Raw genomic sequence first — 21,176 nt, 5'->3', positions numbered from 1 at the left:
ACTGGCCCCTCTGTTTTTTTGTTTGTTTTTTAATATTTATTTATTTTATTTGAAAGTCAGATACTAAGAGAGAGAGAGGGAATCTTCCATCCACTGGTTCACTTCCCACATGGCTGCAATGGCCAGGGCTGAGCCACGCCAAAGCTAGAAGCCAGGAGCTTCATCCAGGTCTCCTGTGTGGGTAGCAGGGGCCCAAACACTTGGGCCGTCCTCCGCTGATTTCCTAGGCCATTAGCAAGGATTTGGACCAGAGTGGAGCAGCCAGGACACAAACTAGTATCCATATGGCATCACAGGCAGTGGCTTTACCTGCACTTTACACCATAATGCCAGCCCCATGATCTGCTTTTTTTCTATTATCATTCCATATTTCCCACTTGATACGTACAGTTATATATTCTTAGAATTTTCAGTTCTTCATTCCTATATTTTGGGTTTTCAGATCAAATATTCACCTACTTTATTATTTTCAGCTATACATGTGAAAACAGGGGCAAGGCAAGCAATTTTTCTCCTTAATCTAAAATTTCAGAAAATAGGGATAATTTCCACAAAGAATAGAATTAAGATTCAAAGTGATGGCTGCTTTTACCTTTTAAAAAACAATTTTTTAAGCCAGTGCCGCGGCTCACTAGGCTAATCCTCCGCCTTGCGGCGCCGGCACACCGGGTTCTAGTCCCGGTCGGGGCACCGGATTCTGTCCCGGTTGCCTCTCTTCCAGGCCAGCTCTCTGCTGTGGCCCGGGAGTGCAGTGGAGGATGGCCCAAGTCCTTGGGCCCTGCACCCCATGGGAGACCAGGATAAGTACCTACCATCGGATCAGCGCGGTACGCCGGCCGCTGCACGCTGGCCGCGGCGGCCATTGGAGGGTGAACCAATGGCAAAGGAAAACCTTTCTCACTGTCCACTCTGCCTATCAAAAAAAAAAAATTTTTAAGTTGATATTTTCTGAAATGCAGAAAGACCTTGGCTTACTCCCCAGATACCCACAGCAGCTAATGCTGTGCCAGGCTGGTACCAGGAACTTCATCCAGGTTCCCACAGGGGCAGAAGGGACCCAGGTACTTAGCATCACCTGCTGCCTCCCAGGCTTTACATTAACGGAAGTTAGAATAGGGAGCAGAGGCACCCAGGGAGCAGCTTAGCCCACTCTACAATCTCCACCCTTGAAAAATGTTTTATTTTTCAATAATTCAGACTTGCAGAAAACCTGCGGGAACCTTGCAGGAACAGTCGAAGAATTTTTTTTCGTGAACCATTTAAGCTGCAAGGGGATGTCGGAATACCCCTGTGTATTTTGATAGGTGATTTCTGTGACTGCAGACCTCCTGCATTATCATATATGAGGGTGTCCCTCACAAGCAGGAATTCATGAGAACATTAGCACTGTTCAGGTTTGCCCAGTGGCCTCAATGATGTCCTTGTCACATGCACATGACGCAGTGCATTTAATGGTTACGTCTCAGACTGCAGTTTGGAACAGTCTGGCTTGTTTTGTAACCTTGACATTTTAAGATTACAGGCTATTTTGTAAACTATCAAGCAGAGTTTGCTGATTTGCCTCAGATTATGGATTTTTAACAGGAATATCAGAGCGTTAGGAGATAGGTGACTGAATTTTTCCATTAATGGTGACGTCACTTAATTGAGAGGGTGTAAGGTTTGTTTGTTTATTTATTCATTTATTTACTTGTTTGAAAGAGAGAAAACCTTCAATCAGTAAATAGTCAGGTTCCCATGACCTTGAATGCAGTCAGTCGCTGGGTCAGTCCTTTGCATTACCAGTCTGGTCGCCACCACTGCCCTCCTCACCTCTCTTGGGCACTGACGCCCATACCCAGCCACTGTTCCCATCGCTCCCTCCACACCTTCCTCACCCTGCACTGGGTCCCCCAGGCCGGAGCTGCCAGCCCTCTGCCCCGGGTTGTCCTCTCCTTTGCTTTCCTCCCCCTGAGGGGCTTCCGAAGGAGGCTGGCAAGAAGGAAGCTCACACCTTTCCTTAATCAAGTTTACTTAAAGCCGGAAAGTGATCAGGGGGTGACGTCACCTTTGCCTTCTGAAAGGAAGAATGGTTGTATTCAGTTCAGTGATCCACTAGAGACCATCCTTTGGCATCTTGCAAGCATTCCAAAGCAACAGGAATAGTTTATATTCCATCCTCCTGGCACCTGGCTTGGGCTTTGGGCTTAGGAAAGATGAGCCTTTTCCTGCCTCTGCTCCATTTCATTCCCTGCCATCTGCTAAGCTCTCTGACATTTTATCTGCCAGGCAGAGTTGAGCCCTGTAAGGGCCTTTGCATAATGTTGCAGCCTCCCAGTGGCTGATGGCAGGCAGAGGACATGACACAATGGCCGGAGTGGGTGAACGTGTGGAGTCAGTGCCTCTCCAGAAAACACGGGCTGCCTGGACCGTCAGTCTGACTCAAGGCTGTCTGGTGTTCTTAAAGCCAACAAGGTGATGGGCTTGGGAGGCGGCTGCAGGTGCGAAGCTGCTCAGGAGGTTGTATGGCTTAGCGGCGGCCCTGGAAGAGAAGTGTATTGGAAACTGACATCTTCCCAAGTGCGGGCAGTTTAAGGAGATAAATCAGTGTTTCTTGAAAAGTGATGATTCAATTTGAGACAGGTACAGTGGAGCTTTTCTTTTCTTTCTTTTTTTTTTTTTTTTTTTTTTTTTTTGACAGTTATAGAGAGAGAGAGAAAGGTCTTCCTTCCATTGGTTCACTCCCCAAATGGCCGCTACAGCCAGTGCTGCGCCGATCCTAAGCCAGGAGCCAGGTGCCTCTTCCTGGTCTCCCTTGCGGGTGCAGGGGCCCAAGCACCTGGGCCATCCTCCACTGCCCTCCCGGGCCATAGCAGAGAGCTGGACTGGAAGAGGAGCAACCGGGACTAGAACCTGGCGCCCATATGGGATGCCAGCGCCGCAGGCGGAGGATTAACCAAGTGAGCCACAGCGCCGGCCCCCAGTGAAGCTTTCAGAATAAAACCGTGACCCTGCAGCCAGTGTAGCCATGCTGGCAAAGTCGTTCCCCTGCCTGTGTGCTTCCCCCGCAGCGTGGCCTCCACGAACACTGTCAGACCCAGGCTTTGCCACGGGCCTGCCGCCTGCTGGTGTGTGATCTCATGCTTTCTCGGGCTCAGGTTGGGAAACTGGGCCCTTGGCAAAGCACAGTCAGCTGTACGAAGGCATCCTGCTGTCACACAATCCATTCCTATCTTTACTTCAAGGCCTCTCTCGAGAAGAGTGGGGAGTCCTGTCTGGCTTAAAGGATGAGCTCAGGACAAACAGTGTCTTTCACTCTGTTCACAAAGGCCTGTTCTCTGCTCTGGCTGCAGCTGCGATTCCCAGGGCCTGGCGGCGTCGATGCATCACAGATTTGTGTTTGCTTCTGCAGCAGGTCCGCACGTCCTGTTTCTGGATCTTGGTCAGGAGGTGGAAGAAATGCTGATGATGGGTTTCCCATTTAGCCGCTGGCCTCGCACTCAGGCTTGCTCCGTGAATTTCCTTCAGGCACACACGCAGCCTGACCTCCTATCAGGACAAGTAGCCACCATCTGAGGCCGTGCCCCCCTCAGTCCTGGGACACAGGAGCCAGTAGCCTGGCACAGAGACTCGAGCGGGGGCTCTCCCTCAGATGTGAGTGCTGTATTGCATTCATTCGTTTATTCATTCCCCACTTTCCTTTCTCTGAGTTTGCATTTCTCCCTAAGAATGTTAATTGCGGGGCCTGTGCTGTAGCACAGCAGGTTAAAGCCCCCCCCCCCCCCCCCCCGCGCAGCCCTGGCACCCCATATGGGCGCCGGTTTGAGTCCCAGTTGCTCCTCTTCCAATCCAGCTCTCTGCTGTGGCCTGGGAAAGCAGTACAAGATGACCCAAGTCCTTGGGCCCCTGCTCCCACATGGGAGACCTGGAAGAAGCTCCTGGCTCCTGGCTTCAGCTCAGCTCAGCTCTGGCCTTTGTGGTCATTTGGGGAATGAACCAGCGGAATGGAAGACCTCTCTCTCTGGTTCTACCTCTCTGTAACTCTGTCTTTCAATTAAATAAGATAATTCTTTTTTAAAAATGTTAATTGTCCTTAGAAGGAAGCAGGCGGTAGCAGCATGTTGGAGAGACACCTGCAGGCAGTGACGGGACGGAGAAAGCCTGCAGTACCCACTCTGTGAGCCCCTTGCATGCACTGCCCATCCCCCCAAGATTTATTAGGTGAGTATGTTGCCTCAGCTCACCAAATTATGAGTTTCTTTTTTTAAAAAAAGATTTATGTATTTGAAAGTCAGAGTTACACACAGAAAGAGAGAGAGAGCTTCCATCCACTGGTTCACTCCCTAATTGGCTGCAATGGCCAGAGCTGCACCAATCTGAGCCAGGAGCCAGAAGCTTCTTCTGGGTCTCCCACGTGGGTGCAGGGGCCCAAGGTCCCTTCTACTGCTTTCCCAGGCCACAGCAGAGAGCTGGGTCAGAAGTAGAGCAGCCAGTCTCAAACCAGGCCCATATGGGATGCCGGCACTGCAGGTGGCAGCTTTACCTGCTACCCCACAGCACCAGCTGTGGGGTATGAGTTTCTTTGGGGACTTTGTATTTTTTTTAAGATTTATTTATTTTAAAGTCAGCATTAGAGGAAGAGACAGAGATCTTCCACCTGCTGATCACTCCCCAAATAGTCAAAATGGCTAGGGCTGGGCCAGGCTGAAGCCAGGATCAGGAGCTTCTTCCAGGCCTCCCATGCCAAAGTACTTGGGCCATTCTCCACTGCTTTTCCAGGCGCATTAGCAAGGAGCTGGATTGGAAGTGGAGCAGCCGGGTCTCAAACGAGCCCATAGAGGATGCCAGCATCACAGGCAGCAGCTATGCCACAACACTGGACCCGACTTTGTGTCCTGAACACTTAGCAGAGCATCTGGGCCCCTGTTAGTGCCAGTAGCTGAGGACTGAGTGTTGTCCTGCCCTTCCCGCTCCTGCCATGGACAGTCGGGACTTCCCTTTGAAAGTGTATGTTGTACTGGACTCTGGTTGCAAAATTATTGACAGCTCTGGTGCACACTGAAAAACCAGAGAGGGGCGCAGGTGACCCCTGGGCCCTGGGGCAGAAAGGTAGAGGGGCCCCAGAGGAGGCCTGGGTGCCTGGTTGCCCTCGTGCCCCCACAGCTGAGGGCTGGCTGTTTTTCCCTTCGGTCCCCTTGCAGGAGGCAGCCATCACCTGGCTGCTGAGGTTTGAGTTCCCTGTGAAATGGGGGCACAGTGTGTCTGCCAGTGGGTGTGGGTGTTTCCTGGAAGGACTTACAGGCCAGGCAGAGTCCCCAGAAGGCATCCACAGAACACGTTTCCCAGAGTTCCGCTGCCTTTGTTTCATTTTCCCAAACACTGACATCTAAGTGTACAACCATTATCACTTCATCGTTTTATTTTGTTTCATTTGTTTATGTTTTGAAAGGCAGAGAGAGGGAGAGAGAAAGAAAACTTGCTGGTTCACTCCCAAAATGCCACAGCAGCGGGGAGGGGCCAGGCTGGAGGCAGGAACTCCATCAGGTCTCCTGGGTGGGTAGCAGGAACCAAGCACCTGAGCCTTCATCTGCTATCCCACCTTAACCTGAGGCCTTAACCTGAGGCTGACGACTTTGAGGTGAACTCTAGTTGTCTGACCTTGGCGGACTACTTACCCTCCCAGAACTTCAGGTTTTCCCATCAACTAAATGGAGATGATTATGTTTGCATTCCACAGGGGCGCTGTGAGGATCAAAGGCCAGCTGGGCGCAGGTGTGCCCCGTTTACTCTTCGGAGGGGGCATCCGGGACAGCTGCACCCTGATGGAACCTCTCCTGGCGCCATCAGACCCCCTCGGCTCTGCTGCGGTCTTTTTTTTTTTTTTTGACAGGCAGAGTTAGACAGTGAGAGAGAGAGAGAGAAAGGTCTTCCTTCCGTTGGTTCACCCTCCAGATGGCTGCTAAGGCCGGCGCACTGCACTGATCTGAGGCCAGGAGCCAGGTGCTTTCTCCTGGTCTCCCATGCGGGTGCAGGGCCCAAGCACTTGGGCCATCCTCCACTGCCTTCCCGGGCCACAGCAGAGAGCTGGACTGGAAGAGGGGCAACCGGGACTAGAACCTGTGGTGCCAGCGCCGCAAGGCGGAGGATTAGCCTAGTGAGCTGCGGCACCGGCCTCTGCTGCGGTCTTTTTTTTTTTTTTTTTTTTTTTTTTTTTTTTTTTTTTTACAGGCAGAGAGGACAGTGAGAGAGACAGAGAGAAAGGTCTTCCTTTGCCGTTGGTTCACCCTCCAATGGCCACTCTGCTGCAGTCTTAACGACAAACTTCAGCTTTCCTTCCTGGGGAGTTCCCCTTGCCTTTGGCAATTAGATTTCAGATCGGAGATCAGTAGCCCTGCCTTATCAACCTGATGGTGTGGGTTGGGCTGGCTTCAGCGTCAGCCCCTGTGAACCAGGCCCCGGACAGGAGGGCCAACGGCACAGGTCATTAGTTGACATGCATGCTGGGGGTGGAGGAGGCCATGCTGGCCCTCAGGCCTTGGCATTTGCTGTACCTTCCGCCCGAAAGCTGTCGCAGGAGGGACACGACCTTCTCCGGAGGCCTTCCCTATCCCTACCCCTATCTCAGAGGGCCTCGGTCTGTTCTCTCTTGCCACAGTGGGACATCGCAGGCTTGGTAGTTTATCAAGAGTAGAGAGGTCTGTTTAGCCCAAGGTTCTGGAGGCCGGCAAGCCCAAGAGCATGGCACAGACATCTGGTTGGCATTTGAGAGACTTCGTCCTGGGTGGTGACAGAGCAGAGGCCATCACATGGCGAGGCAGCCAGCAGGCCAAGGGAGCAGCTCTCATCACAAAGCCCCTCCTGCAGTAACCCATGAATCCACTAATCTATTAACGCAAGAGCCCAGGCATGAGAGCAGAGTTCTTACAATCCAGTCACCTCCCAAAGGCCCCACCTCTCAAATGCCAGTGACAAAGGACCTTGGGTATTAAGTGTACAACACATGGAATTCCTGGCACCTACCCACCTGGCACGATTTGCGGGTTTACTGTTGGAATCTCCCCACCCAGACCTTATCCCCAAGGAAGCTGTGCCTTTGCTTCGTTCAACAGTGTTGTCAGCCCTAGTGCTCAGTCTTTGGCTGGCAAAGGTGTCCAGCTAGAACTCAGATACTATCTTGTTTTCATTGTGTCTTTTTTAAAAATGACTTCTATTCGTGACAAGTGATATGTTGTAGCAATTTAAAATTTCCTTTAGAATGAATCTAGGGGTAGCGCTATGGTGTAGTAGCTTAAGCCTCTGCCTGCAGCACTGGCATCCCATATGGGCGCCAGAGTAACAGTTGCTCCACTTTCAATCCAGCTCTCTGCTGTGGCCTGGGAAAGCAGTAGAGGATGGCCCAAGTACTTGGGCCCTGCACCTATGCGGGAGACCTGGAAGAAGCTCCTGGCTCCTGGCTCTGAATTGGCCCAGCTCCAGCCATTGTGGCCATTTGGGGAATGAACCAGCAGATAAAGACCTCTCTGCCTAGAACTCTGTCTTTTAAATAAATAATATTTAAAAAACATAAAATGAATTTAAATCATAATTTGAAAAAGATGAAGTCGAGGGGGGCATTTGATGGCGCACGTTAAGCCACTGCTCGGGATGCCTGCACCCCTCCCAGAGTGCCTGGGGTCAGGTCTCGCCTCTTCGTCCCATCCAGCTTCCTGCACTGCGGACCCGGGGAAGCAGCAGTGACAGCCCCAGTGATTGGGACTCTGCCGACCACCTGCGAGACCTGGATTCAGTTCCCGGCTCCTGACCTTAGCCTGAACACTGCAGGCATTTGGGGAGTGAACCATCAGATGGGATACGGTATATCCCTGCTTCTCAAATAGGTAGTTTTTTAAAGTACATGGAATTGTCTTCATAAATGTTTTGCAACATTGTCCAGATTACAACATTTTCCTCAAAATAGAAAATGGAAGTCTCCCACATTTACCCTGAAGTGGGGGCCCTGCCTGTGAGACTCAGCTCAGCCTGAACCGAAGGGGGACCAGGATTGGGACACCTCATCTTCCCCAGGGGCCCGCCTTGGCTTGGGACTGACATCGTGGGCTGTGGTCCATGCAGTGGCAGAGGGCCCACTATGGACTCCGTGTTCTGCTGTCACTGCCTTGGTAGATTTTTAAAATTTTTATTTTTATTTATTTGAAATTCAAAGCAATAGAGAGAGAGAGCTGCCATCTGCTGATTCACTGTCCAAACGGCTGCACCTGCTGGGACTGGGCCAGGAGCTTCATTCTGGTCTGCCACACGGGTGGAAGGGACCCAAGTGCCCGAGTCATCGCCTGCTGCCTCCCAGGGTGCACACAAGCAGGAAGCTGGAGCAGGAGCCGAGGCAGGCCTCGCTCCCAGCTCTCCCGCACGTTCCGCGCAGCAGGTTGATCCACTTTGTCACAGTTCCCACCTCTTGATAGTTTTGTTTTTAACGAGGGGCCCCACAGATTGCACAGGCTGCTGTCGCCTGTTTCTTGAACCCCCTTCTCTCCTTCTCCTTTCTTAGACGGCCCCTGTTGTTCTTGACTTTTTCGCTTGTATTTCTTCTCCCCACCATGTCTGCTGCTGACGCATGGCTGCCCCAAGTGAGACCATCTAGGGTGGGCCTTGTTATACCCAACCCCAGGACCCAGGGCTGCTTCCAGCTCTTCCTGCCTTTCCCAGGCTCTCTCTGCTGTCTGCTCCCTGCTCCGAGGATAGGTCAGGCACATCTTCCAGACACATCCAGCCTGGGCCTCTCAAGTCACGGTCCTCTGCGAGTCCTCAGCCCATCCGTGCCATGGACCTTATCGCTCCCTTGGCACCAGTGTGCCGGCTCGTGCCTTCCCCTTGGGACCAAGGACCGTGCCTACTTTGCTCGGGACCTCGTACAGCGCCAGACACACAGATGTTCAACAAATAGCTAGGGCACGGGTGACTGCTCAGTCACCTAGGAACTGGGTCTGAGAGAGCCGCAGGCCCCAAGGTGAAGAAAGTCAAGCCTGCCCCCACTGAAAGATGGTGCGGCTGAGGACAGAAGCCAGAACCCAGGACACACCTGCGGAGAGCAGCCGGGGAGCAGCCCCACAGAGGGAGCAGCTAGGGTCAGAATGGTTTAAAGGTGTGGACCCCACGAGACTGGCAGAGAGTGAGCGAGCTGATCCACTTTGAGTCTGAATGCCACCAGTACATGGATAATTCCCAAATCTCCGTCACGAGCTAAAGCTCTCTCTTGAGCCTTCAACTAGTTTATCCAAACACCTCCCAGACATTTCTCTCCCCTGGAAGGCCTCAGTCAATGCCCTCATGCGGAAGCCCTACGGGCCCGCAGCACATGCCCAACTCCTTGCAGAAAACCACTGAACGCTGACCTTGGGGCCCTGCACATTCGTAGACTGGTGCATGGGAGACGTGCTGCATTGTGTGTTGTGGGCTTAGCAGTCACGCATACACTGACGCACGTCCCTTGGCAACTTCCGTCTGGAGGGGATGAAGGTGAGAGTGAGCCTGGATGTGCTGCAGAAAGCCCTGCTCTGCCTCTCTGCCACCCCCCCCCCCCAAGCACCGGCCCTGAGGAGGAGGAGGAAATGTCAGTTTTGCCCCCAGGCAGGGTGATTCTTGTAGGGAGTTGTTTTTATTTGATTTAAAATTAGAGGAGCCTATACTGTGGCTTAGTGGGTAAAGCTGCCACCTGTGAGTCCTGCATCCCGTGTGGGTGCCCGTTCAAGTCCCAGCTGGCTCCACTTCTGACCCAGCTCCCTACGAATGCACCTGGGAGAGCAGCGGAAGATGGCCCAAGTGCTTGAGCCGCTGCACCCATGTGAGAGGCCCGAAAGAAACTCCTGGCTTTGGCCTGGCCCAGCTCTAGCCATTGTGGCCATTTGGGGAGCGACCCAGTGGATGGAAGATCCCTCTCTGTGTCTCTCCTCTCTAACTGCCTTTCAAATAAATATTTTTTAAAAATTAGAAAAATAAATAGTTATGGATATTATGATAATGAACCCAAGCTAGATTACAAATTTGGTTTCCTACCAACACAGTTACAACATAGTGGTTTTTTTTTTTGTTTTTTTTTTTTTTGCTAATGTAGGGAGGGGCCATGAAAACAAAGTGCCCAGGGTCACCTGTGTCCTGTTCCCGGTCAGCATCGCCTGCCGCCCAGGCAGAGGGCAGCGTCAGTGGAGACAGAGGCAGGTGAGCCCCTCAGCCCTCGCTGGCTCGGGGAAGCCCAGCGCGGGGGAGGGATTGTGGGAAGTTCTCATCATGGCTGTGTGCACAGGGCCTCCCGACTTCCTGGGAGAGGCATCAGAGCCTGGGGAGATTTGAATGGTGGTGCCCAGGACAGTAAGGCGTAAAACACTCCTTTCTTTGTTTTTATTTTTTAAGTTTTATTTAATTATTTGAAAGAGCAACAGAGAGAGAATCTTCCTTCCACTGCTTCACTCTCCAAATGCCTACAGCAGCTGGATCTGGGCCAGGCTGAAGCCAGGAGCCAGGAGCGCCATCCGGGTTCCCCAGGTGGGTGGAAGGGGCCATCATCTGCTGCTTCGCAGGAGCATTAGCAGGAAGCTGGATTGGAACAGGAGTGGCTGGGACTCCAGCAGGCACCCTGATGTGGGAAGGGGGTATTACACGCAATGGCCTAACCTGTTGCATCAGAACACCCACCCTACGTTTATTCTCAGAAGAACTTCTGTTTAGAGGCCCGCATGGTGGTGCAGCAGGTTTAGCCACCGCCTGTGGCCCGCATCCCATATTGGAACGCTGGTTCTAGTTGCAGCCTCCTCGCTTCTGACCCAGCCTCCTCCAGGCATTACGGGAAAGGCCGCACGTGATGGCCCCAGTGCTTGGGACCCCGCCACCATGGGGGAGACCCCTGTGGAGCTCCAGGCTCTTGGCTTCAGCCTGGCCTCGCCCCAGCCATCGCAGTCTTTGGGGAGTGAACCAACAGATGGAAGGTCTCTCTGTCTGCCACTCTGCCTTTCAAACAAATAAATCATTTTTTAAAAAGGAATTTCTGTTTCTAGATTTCTTGGTATGAACTGCACTTTTTCAGAGCCTGGAAGAGAGGGCTTCTGGGGAAGGCATCACAGAAAGGTGGCCTGGGTGGAGCCCCGCAGGGTGGCGTTTTTCCAGATGGACGGGAGCCAGACAGCGCTGGGCCAAGCACACGGAAGACAACAGCAATGCAGAGCTGCTGGCGGGTTCACAGCCAGCCCCCTTTCTCTAAGACTTGCTCCTTGTTCCTGAAGGGAACAGGGTGGCTCCTGGTGGCCTTGTTTCTGCCTGTCACTGGTCCCCCGGCCAGAGATGAGACGCGGTGTTCATAGGACATGAGGGAAGCCAACCACAGTCCCTTCCCCCACCCACACAGTGGGCTTAGGGGCGGTTGAAATGGGATGAGAAAGCCGTAGGGTGGAGGAGAGAGCAAGTGCAAATAAAAGCCCCAAGGTGGGGACATCTTGGCATTGAAGGTGCTAAAGGCAGGCTAGGCCAAGGTCAACAGAGAGGGGCAGAACAGGCCTGGAGGCCATTGGAGGGTTTTAAGGAGGGAGTGGCCTGGTCTGATTTACATTTTTAGAAGGTTTGCCCTGAGGAAAACTTACTGTGAGGGTGGGGCTAGAGCAAGAGCAGCTTGGAGGTCCTTGCTGAATCCGCACCTGGCTTCAGTGGTGGCAATGAAGACAGCAAGAGAGGTGAGTCCAGACAGGGCTCCCAGGAGGACCTGGACAGGGAGCTGGTGGCACCGCACCCGCGCTGGAGGAGCAGGGTAGACATCAAGACTTCTGTGCAGGGCTGGGTGTTCAGCTCAGTGTTAAGACAGCTCTTGGGGCTGGCACCGTGGCTCACTAGGCTAATCCTCCGCCTTGCGGCGCCGGCACACTGGGTTCTAGTCCCAGTTGGGGCGCCGGATTCTGTCCCTGTTGCCCCTCTTCTAGGCCAGCTCTCTGCTGTGGCCAGGAAGTGCAGTGGAGGATGGCCCAAGTGCTTGGGCCCTGCACCCCATGGGAGACCAGGAGAAGCACCTGGCTCCTGCCTTTGGATCAGTGCGGTGCATCGGCCACAGCGCGCTGGCCGCGGCGGCCATTGGAGGGTGAACCAACGGCAAAGGAAGACCTTTCTCTCTGTCTCTCTCTCTCACTGTCCACTCTGCCTGTCAAAAAACAACAACAACAAAAAAAAAAAACCAGACAGCTCTTGGGATGCCCACAGTGAGTGATCAGAGTGCCTGGTTCAAATCCTAGCTCCACTGCTGATTCCAGCTCCCTGCTGTGTGCCTTGAGGAGCAGCAGGTGATGGCTCAAGTACTTGGGTCTCTGCCATTTGTGTGGGGGATCTGGATTGAATTCCTGGATCCTGGCTGTTGCTGGGGTTTGGGGAATGAACCAGCAGACGCAAGATCTCTCTCCCTCTCTCTGCCTTTCAAATAAAAGTTCTGTTTAGATGCATGGTTCTGTTTAGATGCATAGGGGTGCTGATGGCACATCCAAGTGGAAATGCCCAGAAGGCAGTGGACCACATCAGTCTGGCCTCAGGGAGACAGGTCAGAGATGGACATCCCTGGATCCTGCACCTGAGGGTGGCATCCGCATACAGCTGGGGCTGAAAGCCACAGGCCAGCGTGGGTGCACCCGAGGCCATGTGAGGAAGGAATTCCGAGCAGGTATGGGTTTGTGAGCAGATGCCCAGATGCCCAGAGGACACTGCGCGTGTGAAGCCCCACCCCTGGCTGAGCACAGAGAAGGATCCTGTAGATCTGTAAGGGGCATCACTCCTGACCTTGACAAGAGTTCTCTGGGTGGAGGGAGGGATCTGGAAGTTAAATTGGGATGGGTAGAAGAGTAAACAGTGAAGTCTCCAGTGCCTGGTCTCAGCCTTGGCAGGGGTCAGCATTAAAAAATAGGTCTGGCAGCAGGTGTTTGGCCCAGCATTAAAAGACCCCCTGGGTCTTTTTTTTTTTTTTTTTTTTTTTTCTTTCTTTATGGTGTGACTCGTGACTCCCAGCTCCACTTCCCATTATCGAGCACCCTGGAGGCAGCCGGTGATGGCTGAAGTGCCTGGGTCCCTGCCACCAACATGGAGACACTGGTTGAGTTCCCGGCTCCCCACGTCAGCCTGTACAAGGTGCAGCTGTTGTGGGCATTTGGGGACTGAACCGATGGATGAGGGATCTCTCTGTCTCTGTCTATCTCTTTGCCACTCAACAGCAACAACAAAATAGTCATGAAGGACCTTAGAGGGACGAAAGGGGAAATTTGAGCGTGGACTTTATATTAGATACCGTTGTGTTCAGTGCTCAGTCGCTTGTGTGCGATGATGGCCTGTGGCAAGAGGGATTCCTGGTCTTCGGAGGACACACGCCTGCTGCGGTGCTGACTGTACAGCCCTAAGAGTGAAACAGCAAGGATGTTGGGCCCGGCATGAAGCAGCCACCTGCGGTGCCAGCATCCCATATGGCGCCTGTTTGAGTCCCGGCTGCTCTACTTCTGATCCAGCTCCCTGCTAATGCACCTGGGAAAGCAGCAGAAGATGGCCGAAGTGCCACCTTTCCCAGGTGCATTAGCAGGGAGCTGGATCAGAAGTAGAGCAGCCGGGACTCAAACAGGCCCCTGCACCCATGTGGGAGACTGGAAGAAGCTTCTGGTTCCTGGCTCCTGGCTCCTGGCATCGGATCAGCCCAGCTCTGGCCTTTGCAGCTGTTTGGGGAGAGAACCAGCAGATGGAAGACCTCTCTCTCTCTCTGTGAATCAGAAGTGGAGCAGCTGGGACTTGAACCCACTCCTATATGGGATGCTCGCACTGCAGACAGCAGCTTAACCTGGCAGCCACAGTGCCAGCACCCTCATTATTTTTCTTTCAAAGATATTGGGGAAAAAATTAGAAAAGGGGAGAGTGGATAGCAGCTTCAAGGGGGAGTTTTATACAGTTTGTGTTTTGAAACATTCCTGTGGTGTCGCTCCCCCTCTTCATGAAGGAACGACACAGGACCCTGCCTAGGCTTCCTATCCGAGTCACGGCACCATTATGTCGCTCCCCGTCTTCGTGGAGGAACGACACAGGACCCTGCGCTGTTCTTTCGTCTGCTCGGCCCTTCCCGGGTTTGCTGCTGGTTCTTCCCGGGTTGGCTACCGACCCTTCCACCTCCGTGGAAGGGCGGTTCCCCCTGCTACATTCCCCACTTCCGCGGGGGAGCGGCACACCGCCGGCCGGCTCTCTCGGGGGCTGCACAGGTGTTCCTCTTAGATGTTCCTGGTGCATGCCGTCTCTCTCCTCCTTTATAGTCCTCTTCCACCAATCCCAACTCTGCTACCCACACGCCGAGTACGCTGCTCTCCTCCAATCGGGAGCAGGTCCTGCTGTTTATTGGTTGAACTGGAGGCAGCTGTGTAGAAGCTGTTTCCTCCTCTCCCAGCGCCATATTGTGGGAGAGCAGATGCATAAAATAAGTCTTAATTCGAGTAACAGTGTAGTCCCAGTTGCTCCCCACACTGTGGGGGATGGGAGGGCGGCGGCCAGCACGGGAGCGAGCGCTGGGCCTGGATGAGGCAGGTGCTGCGCAGGACCTGGGCCGTCTGTCTGATGATGCACAGGGCAGGAGCCAGGAGGGCAATGGGGGGTTCAGGCTGAGACAGGGTCACCTGAGCACAGGGCTTCAGAACTGGAGTTCGATGTTTGTGTATAAGATCTAAACAAAGACCGGTCATCGGCTTCCAAGTCGCCAACAGAGGTGAAACTGCAGGAATCCGGCGGCCTGTGGGACTCACTCGGGTTCCCCAGCTGCGGCACGGGGAGGTTGGCCTGGGAGATGCCCTCGGGATCTCCCCCTGCTGCGTGGGGAGCACCCCCTGGCGAACACTTGGGACCCAGTTCCTCCCGGAAAGGTTTCTGATGAGGGTTCCCACGGAAGGAGGCAGAGAGGACTGAAAGCCCCCCACTAGCACGGCGGGGGGCGGCGGGGCGGGGCTGGCCGCCAGGGCCCAGGCGATGCCGCTGTGTGGGTGAGCACAGCGCGGGTCCCTTGGAGAGTCAGTTCTGCCCTGTCCTGGCCGAGCCGACGCTCACGTAGCACAGCGTGAAATGAAACAACACAGTTAATGTGATTAACACTGAACCGTCCTCTGTGCCTGAGCAAATGGAGCATGAAGTGGGTTCAGGAACTTAAGTTATTCAAGACCGCCCCGGGCCGCAGCTGCGTCTGCAGGCCAGCCAGGGGCTGCAGCCCTCTCCCCGGCCCGTGCGCCCACCCGCTTCTCTGCTGCTGCTCCTCCTTCCGGCTTCCCCACCCCCCCACCCCCGCCCCGGGGACTCTCACCGGCTCCCACTTAACAGTTGAAGGCACTAAGCATTGTCACAGAGGGCGGGCCGGGACTGTGTGTGAGTCAGGGGGGTACCGGTGACCGGCAGAGAGCCAAGGGAAGGGGGCCCCGCTAGGCGAGGCACGAGGTTGGCCCTTTCGCAGCCCCCGGCTCCCTGCGCATGATCTCACTTAGTCTTGACAACAGACAGCCCCTGGAGGCTGCTGTCATTAATCCCGAGAGGAAACTGCGGGCAGCGGGCAGACAGGTTGAATAAGCTGCCAGAGTTCCTAGGGCACAATCAGGATTCGCGCTGGGCCCTGGCCACCCGGCTGCGGCCGGGCTTCTGAGTGGGTGGACATTCTTGCCGGTACCTGCTGGGAAGCGCCGCGCACTGGGAACAGGGCACCCGCAGGCTGTCCGCCACGGCCCACTGTTTGTTTGAGGGCTGGCTGACAGTCTGAGTGCGTGAGAGTGGAGACGTGACTTCCTTTCTTGTGGGGTCTCTCTCCTCAAATGGAAGATTTCCCCATAGCCTTTGAATGCTCAATCTAATTAAGGCAAAAAGGCATCAGAGAATGGCTGGGCCTTTTATTCACTGTCAAGTCCAATCTGTAGGCTATTTACGTGCCAAGGTCAAAGATCAGTCTTTAGCGGCTGTCCTCTCATTCATGTGGCAAAGCGTGGAACATAAAGTTTATTGATGCAAACCTGATTGACAGGCAGGAGTAATGAGGTGGTGGGGACAGGGGCCATCAGGAAGTGCAGAGCCACGGAAGGTTCAGGCCTGCTCAGCCACCGTGCTAACCCCGTGCTCCGGGTCGCACCTTTCGGCACTAAAACCCACAGGAGCTGCCAATGCGCCAGGCCCTTTGGCAGCTCTCACTGAGCCCACGAAGACAGGGGAGGGGGTTTGCTAATCTGGGAAGAGGAAGGCTTGGAAGGCTAGGCACGGACGGTTGTGAAACTTCACAGATTCAGGGATTCCTGGGGTCCCTGAAGAGGAAGCAAGGTGCCACCTGTCCGTTGCAGGTGCACCACCTGGCCCTGGTGAGCGCCTGCAGAGCCCCCCCCCCCCGCCCACAGGGAGAGGTGGGCAGGCTGTGTGAGCCACACCCCCGCGCTACTTGTAGTGTCCTGGGTGACGACCAGGAGATGGGCTGCAAGCTGGGGAAGAGAGGAGGGGACCCAGGAACTGCTCCGGCTCGGGGCTGCAGCGTGAGTCCTGCTTCTCGGGGCCAAACTGGCTTCTGACCTGAGGAGCCCGCCTGACTGCAGGCCCTCAGAGATTTTCATTTATTGGTTTAGGTTTTTTTTTTTTTTTTTTTTTGACAGGCAGAGTGGACAGTGAGAGAGAGAGACAGACAGAAAGGTCTTCCTTTGCCGTTGGCTCACCCTCCAATGGCCACCGCAGCTGACGCACCGCGCTGATCCGAAGGCAGGAGCCAGGAGCCAGGTACTTCTCCTGGTCTCCCATGGGGTGCAGGGCCCAAGCACCTGGGCCATCCTCCACTGCACTCCCTGGCCACAGCAGAGAGCTGGCCTGGAAGAGGGGCAACCGGGACAGAATCCGGCGCCCCGACCAGGACTAGAACCTGGTGTGCCGGCGCCTCGAGGCAGAGGATTAGCCTAGTGAGCCGCGGCACCGGCCCATTTATTGGTTTTCATTTCACTTGGATGGCAGAGAGAGAGAGAGATCCATCCACTGGTTCACTCCCTCAAATGCCCAAAACAGCTGGGGCTGGGCCTGGTTAAAGCCAGGAGCTCCCATCTCCATCCTGGTTTCCCACGTGGGTGGCAGGAGCCCAGCAGGAGCCATCGCGCACTCCTCCCAGGGTGCACTGCAGGAAGCTAGAGTCAGGGACAGAGCTGACGCAGGCACTGTGATAGGAGATGCGGGCTTCACCACTGGGCCAAGCTCATCACCCTGCAGGTGATTTGAAACTCCTGTGTGTCCCAGTGATTCCGAGACCCTGGTTTTCCACAGCAATCTATCTGGATTTAAATCCTCAAACTCACATATCACAAAATAACAGTCTGTTTAGAAGCAGACTATCCAAGTTGACTCAGACCCCCCAACTCACCCTCATTTTGTTTCCTTGGGGCCCAGTTGAGGTTCAAGGCCTAGTGTGAGTATGGAATGTCTCCTCCCCTGGTGTGTTTCTGGACAGGCCGATTGGCGAAGCCCGTGTCCTCTGATCCGTGGAAGGGCAGGGCCCAGGCTGCACAGAGCTCCAGGCGGAGAGCAGGGCAGGAGCCAGGCCACGCTCTACCCTTACGAGCTCCGTGAACTTGGATGGTTACTTCATCTTCCAGGCCCTGGGACAATGGCCATGACCTCCTGTTTGAAATTAGTAGGTGAAGGAGAAGCAAACTTCTACTTTATGGCTCCTTGCTTTGGGAGGTGATTAACAAAGGAACCAGGGGCCGGCATTGTGGCATAGCAGTAAAGCCACTACCCGCAACATCAGCATCCCATATGGGCGCCGATTCCTGTCCCCACTGCTCCACTTCCAATCCAGCGCTTTGCTAACAGCCTGGGAAAAGCAGCAGAAGGTGACCCAAATCCTTGGGCCCCTGCCCACATGGGAGACCCGGATGAAGCTCTTGGTTTCAGCCTGGCTCAGCCCTGGCCATTGCAGCCACTTGGGAAGTGAACCAGCAGATGGAAGACCTCTCACCGTGTGTGTGTGTGTGTGTGTGTGTGTGTGTAACTCTGACCTTCAAATAAATAAATAAATCTAGGGCAGGCGCTGTGGCACAGTGGGTTAACACCCTGGCCTGAAGCACCAGCATCCCATATGGGCACCAATCTAGTCCCGGCTGCTCCTCTTCCGATCCAGCTCTCTGCTGTGGCCTGGGAAAGCAGTAGAAGATGGTCCAGGTCCTTGGGTCCCTGCACCCATGAGGGAGACTCAGAGGAAGCTCCTGGCTCCTGGCTCCTGGCTTCAGATCAACGCAGCTCCAGCCAACTGGGGAGTGAACCATCAGATGGAAGACCTCTCTCTCTCTCTTTGCCTTCCTCTCTCTGTGTAACCCTGACTTTTGAATAAATAAATAAATCTTAAAAACAAACAAACAAATAAATAAATCTTTTAAAAAAAAGAAAAGAGAAAGGCTCCCGGGGCAGGCATTGTGGTGCAGCAGGTTAAGCTGCAGCTCGGGGCACCCGCATCCTGGCGCATCCCACGTCTGAGCGCCAGGGTGGAGTCACGGGACTCCATTTCCAATCCAGCTGCCTGCTAAGGCACCTGGGAGGCAGCATTATTGTGGCCCAGCTGTTTGGTTCCCGCCCCCCACAGGAGATCCAGAAGGAGTTCCTGGCTGCTGGCTTCAAAAACTGGCTCAGTCCTGGCTGCTGCTGGCATTTGGGGAGTGAATCAGCAGGTGGGGGTCTCTCTGTCTTCTTCTCTGTTACTCTTCCTTTCAAATAAGTAAGTAAATAAACAAATCTTTGAAAAGACAGAAAGGGTCTTGGAGATCCATTCACCAGCCACCAGCGGGAATGTAACCTGACAAAGGCCACAGTCACAGTCAGGACAGAGTGGTCTCGGTGCACAGAGAAAGGCTTCAGCGCCTCTCAAAGTAGTGTCCAGACCATCAGCAGGAGCCTCACCTGGGAAGTGGTCAGAAATTCAAATCGGGGCTGGCGCTGTGGCGTAGCGGGTGAGGCTGCCGCCTGCAGTGCCGGCATCCCATATGGGTGCTGGTTCGAGACCCGGCTGCTCCACTTCTGATCCAGCTCTCTGCTATGGCCTGGGAAAGCAGTAGAAGATGGCCCAAATCCTTGGGACCCTAAACCCGGCCGGGAGACCCAGAAGAAGCTCCTGGCTCCTGGCTTCAGATTGGTGCAGCTCCAGCCCACTGCAGCCATTTGGGGAGTGAACCAGCAGATGGAGGATCTCTCTCTCTCTCTCTCTCTCTCTCTAACTCTGCCTTTCATATAAATAAATAAATCTTTAAAAAAAAAATCAAATGAACTCACTCCAGCCTTCCTGCAAATCTTCCAGGTGGTTCTGATACAAGTTGAAGCCTGCAAATCCGGCAGAGTTTGGCAAATTGCCCTGCAAACAGCATCGGCACACAGCCATATTCACTCTTTTATGTATTACATGTTTTCTATTGCTTTCCTGTGGTGGAATGAGAAGGCCATGCCAAGATGGCCACTGGCAAGCGAGCATCAGTTACTCAGGAATGGCTTGGGAAACCACCTGGCAATGGAGCCTGCCTGGCAACAGGCTGTGATTGGTTAGGACATAAACCACCCCTTGACTGGATTGGCTGCCTCAGCTATATAAGCTGCTGTACCAACTGAAATAAACGAGTCTGCAGGCTGTTTGCCTCTGGCCTGCTTTCACCCGACTCCTGGTGTCTGTGTGGTGACTCCGTGCCTCTTGCCCCCACCATGATCCTCCTCTCAGGACGAATCCACAGCAACACTTTTCTTCTAGCCAGAGCTGGTAGTTGCAATGGAGACAATGCAGCCTGCAAGGCCTGAAATATTGGCTATCTGGTCCTTAACAGAAAGGGTTTGCTGCCCCCAGGTGGCAGGGGTGGGGCGGGGGTGGCCCCGCTGCGCCCCTCTGCATGACCATGACCGGTGCTGCTAAGGTCCCAGACAAGGCCTGTCCCCTGTCCAAAGTTGCCCTAAGGATTAAACCTGGTAGCATATTGGTTACTTTGCAGCTAAATCTGGATTCAGGGAGGAACACAGGGAGATCAGAGCACACGCTGTGCCAAGACTGGGCATTTCCCATTGAGATGCCACAGGTGTTCTTAGGACAGTGGTTCTGCAGCAGGTGGACCCAAGTCCCCACAAGGGAGGCTGTGGGCCGCCGGGCAGACAGTGTAGTTCGAGGCCTGTGCAGGCGCCCGGGGCCTGCTGTAAGGCCACCCTCTCTTTTTCTATTGCAACTGTTGTAGGGAGACCTTGCTTTGAATAATTTCATCTTGCACTTACATGAAACTTGCTTAAATTTTAAAACTCTTGTGTTAACTGGCTTAATCCTTAGAGCGACCTCAGGAGGGGACAGGCATTTAAATTCCACTTGGATAGATGAAGAAATTGGCCCCAAGAGGTAGAAGAGCTTTCCTACAGCCATAAAGCTAATGAACAGTAGAGGCTAAAACCCGAGGCCTCAGCAAGACACCAGCAAAACCCGAGAACAAACTTGGAAGACCGCACTCGCGGCAGATGAGATTGGCTGCGTGCAGTAAAGCCACGTTCCTAAGGGGTTAGTGAAGGTGGATGATCCAGATTCCTAAACGCGAACTCTGCATGGCTTTCAGTCTCAGAAGGGGCCTGACGCACCCAGCCCACATCTGAGAGCGCAGAGCGTTTGGTGGGGTTCCAGGAGAGACACACCCACCATCCCGTCCTCTCCGAAGACGGTGTGCTACTCCGAGAAGTTAGGTATGGCAGCCTTGCGTATAGCTCCATGGAGTGGAGCCAGTAGGAGGGACCCATTTTCTTGCTTACTAAGGAAGCTCTGCCGGGAACTCTGCAGTGAGGAGAGCCTCTGGTCACATGCTGCTGCGAGCGCGTCGTGTTCTGCTTTGTGCAGGGATGCGCTGGCATCCCGGTGCTGTGCCATGCTCTCGGCGTTTTCGTTGTCTTCTGAGTCTGATTAACTCCAGGGCAAGGGAGACCCGAACAGAGGACTGGGCTCTGAGTGACGGTGAATTTGACGAGCGTCACCCCTAAGGAGCTAACCACTGCTCGGGTATAAACTTGCAAAGGAAACGGAAACTAGCTGCCAGGTGGAAAGCTGTAGAACCAATGAATACGAGGCACTAAGTATCAAAGGAGATGAGCGGGCATTAGAAGTCACTGAACCAAACTAAAGGTGCAGGTAGGCAGATCCTCAGGAGGCCTTAAGAACC

General features: G+C 54.1%; 1 protein-coding gene across 14 annotated transcripts in view; it reads left to right on the top strand.

Moving 5' to 3' along the window:
* Nucleotides 1-18,403, top strand: part of METTL2A (methyltransferase 2A, tRNA N3-cytidine) — a 34,481-nt gene extending 16,078 nt beyond the window's left edge. For 3 of the 14 annotated variants that reach the window (XR_016223546.1, XR_016223543.1, XR_016223552.1), the window contains 3 exons: nt 4,077-4,200; nt 10,088-10,191; nt 10,384-11,011. Coding sequence is in view for 4 of the 14 variants with exons in the window: in XM_051825112.3 (XP_051681072.1) it covers nt 10,088-10,191; nt 18,137-18,329 (297 nt within the window). In the remaining 10 variants the exon portion in view is untranslated. Of the gene's footprint in view, nt 1-4,076; nt 4,201-7,681; nt 7,857-10,087; nt 11,012-18,136 lie in introns of those variants that run through there. The other 11 variants (XR_016223542.1, XR_016223548.1, XR_016223549.1 and 8 more) reach the window with 8 other exon arrangements.
* The last annotated feature ends 2,773 nt before the right edge of the window (nt 18,404-21,176 follow it).

The sequence above is a fragment of the Oryctolagus cuniculus genome, chromosome 17 (genome assembly GCF_051225735.1).
Source record: "Oryctolagus cuniculus isolate XC-2025 breed Fujian yellow rabbit chromosome 17, ASM5122573v1, whole genome shotgun sequence".
Classification (NCBI taxonomy): Eukaryota; Metazoa; Chordata; class Mammalia; order Lagomorpha; family Leporidae; genus Oryctolagus; species Oryctolagus cuniculus.
Note: the sequence above shows the minus strand (reverse complement) of the source record. Positions and strands in the feature narration are given on the sequence as shown.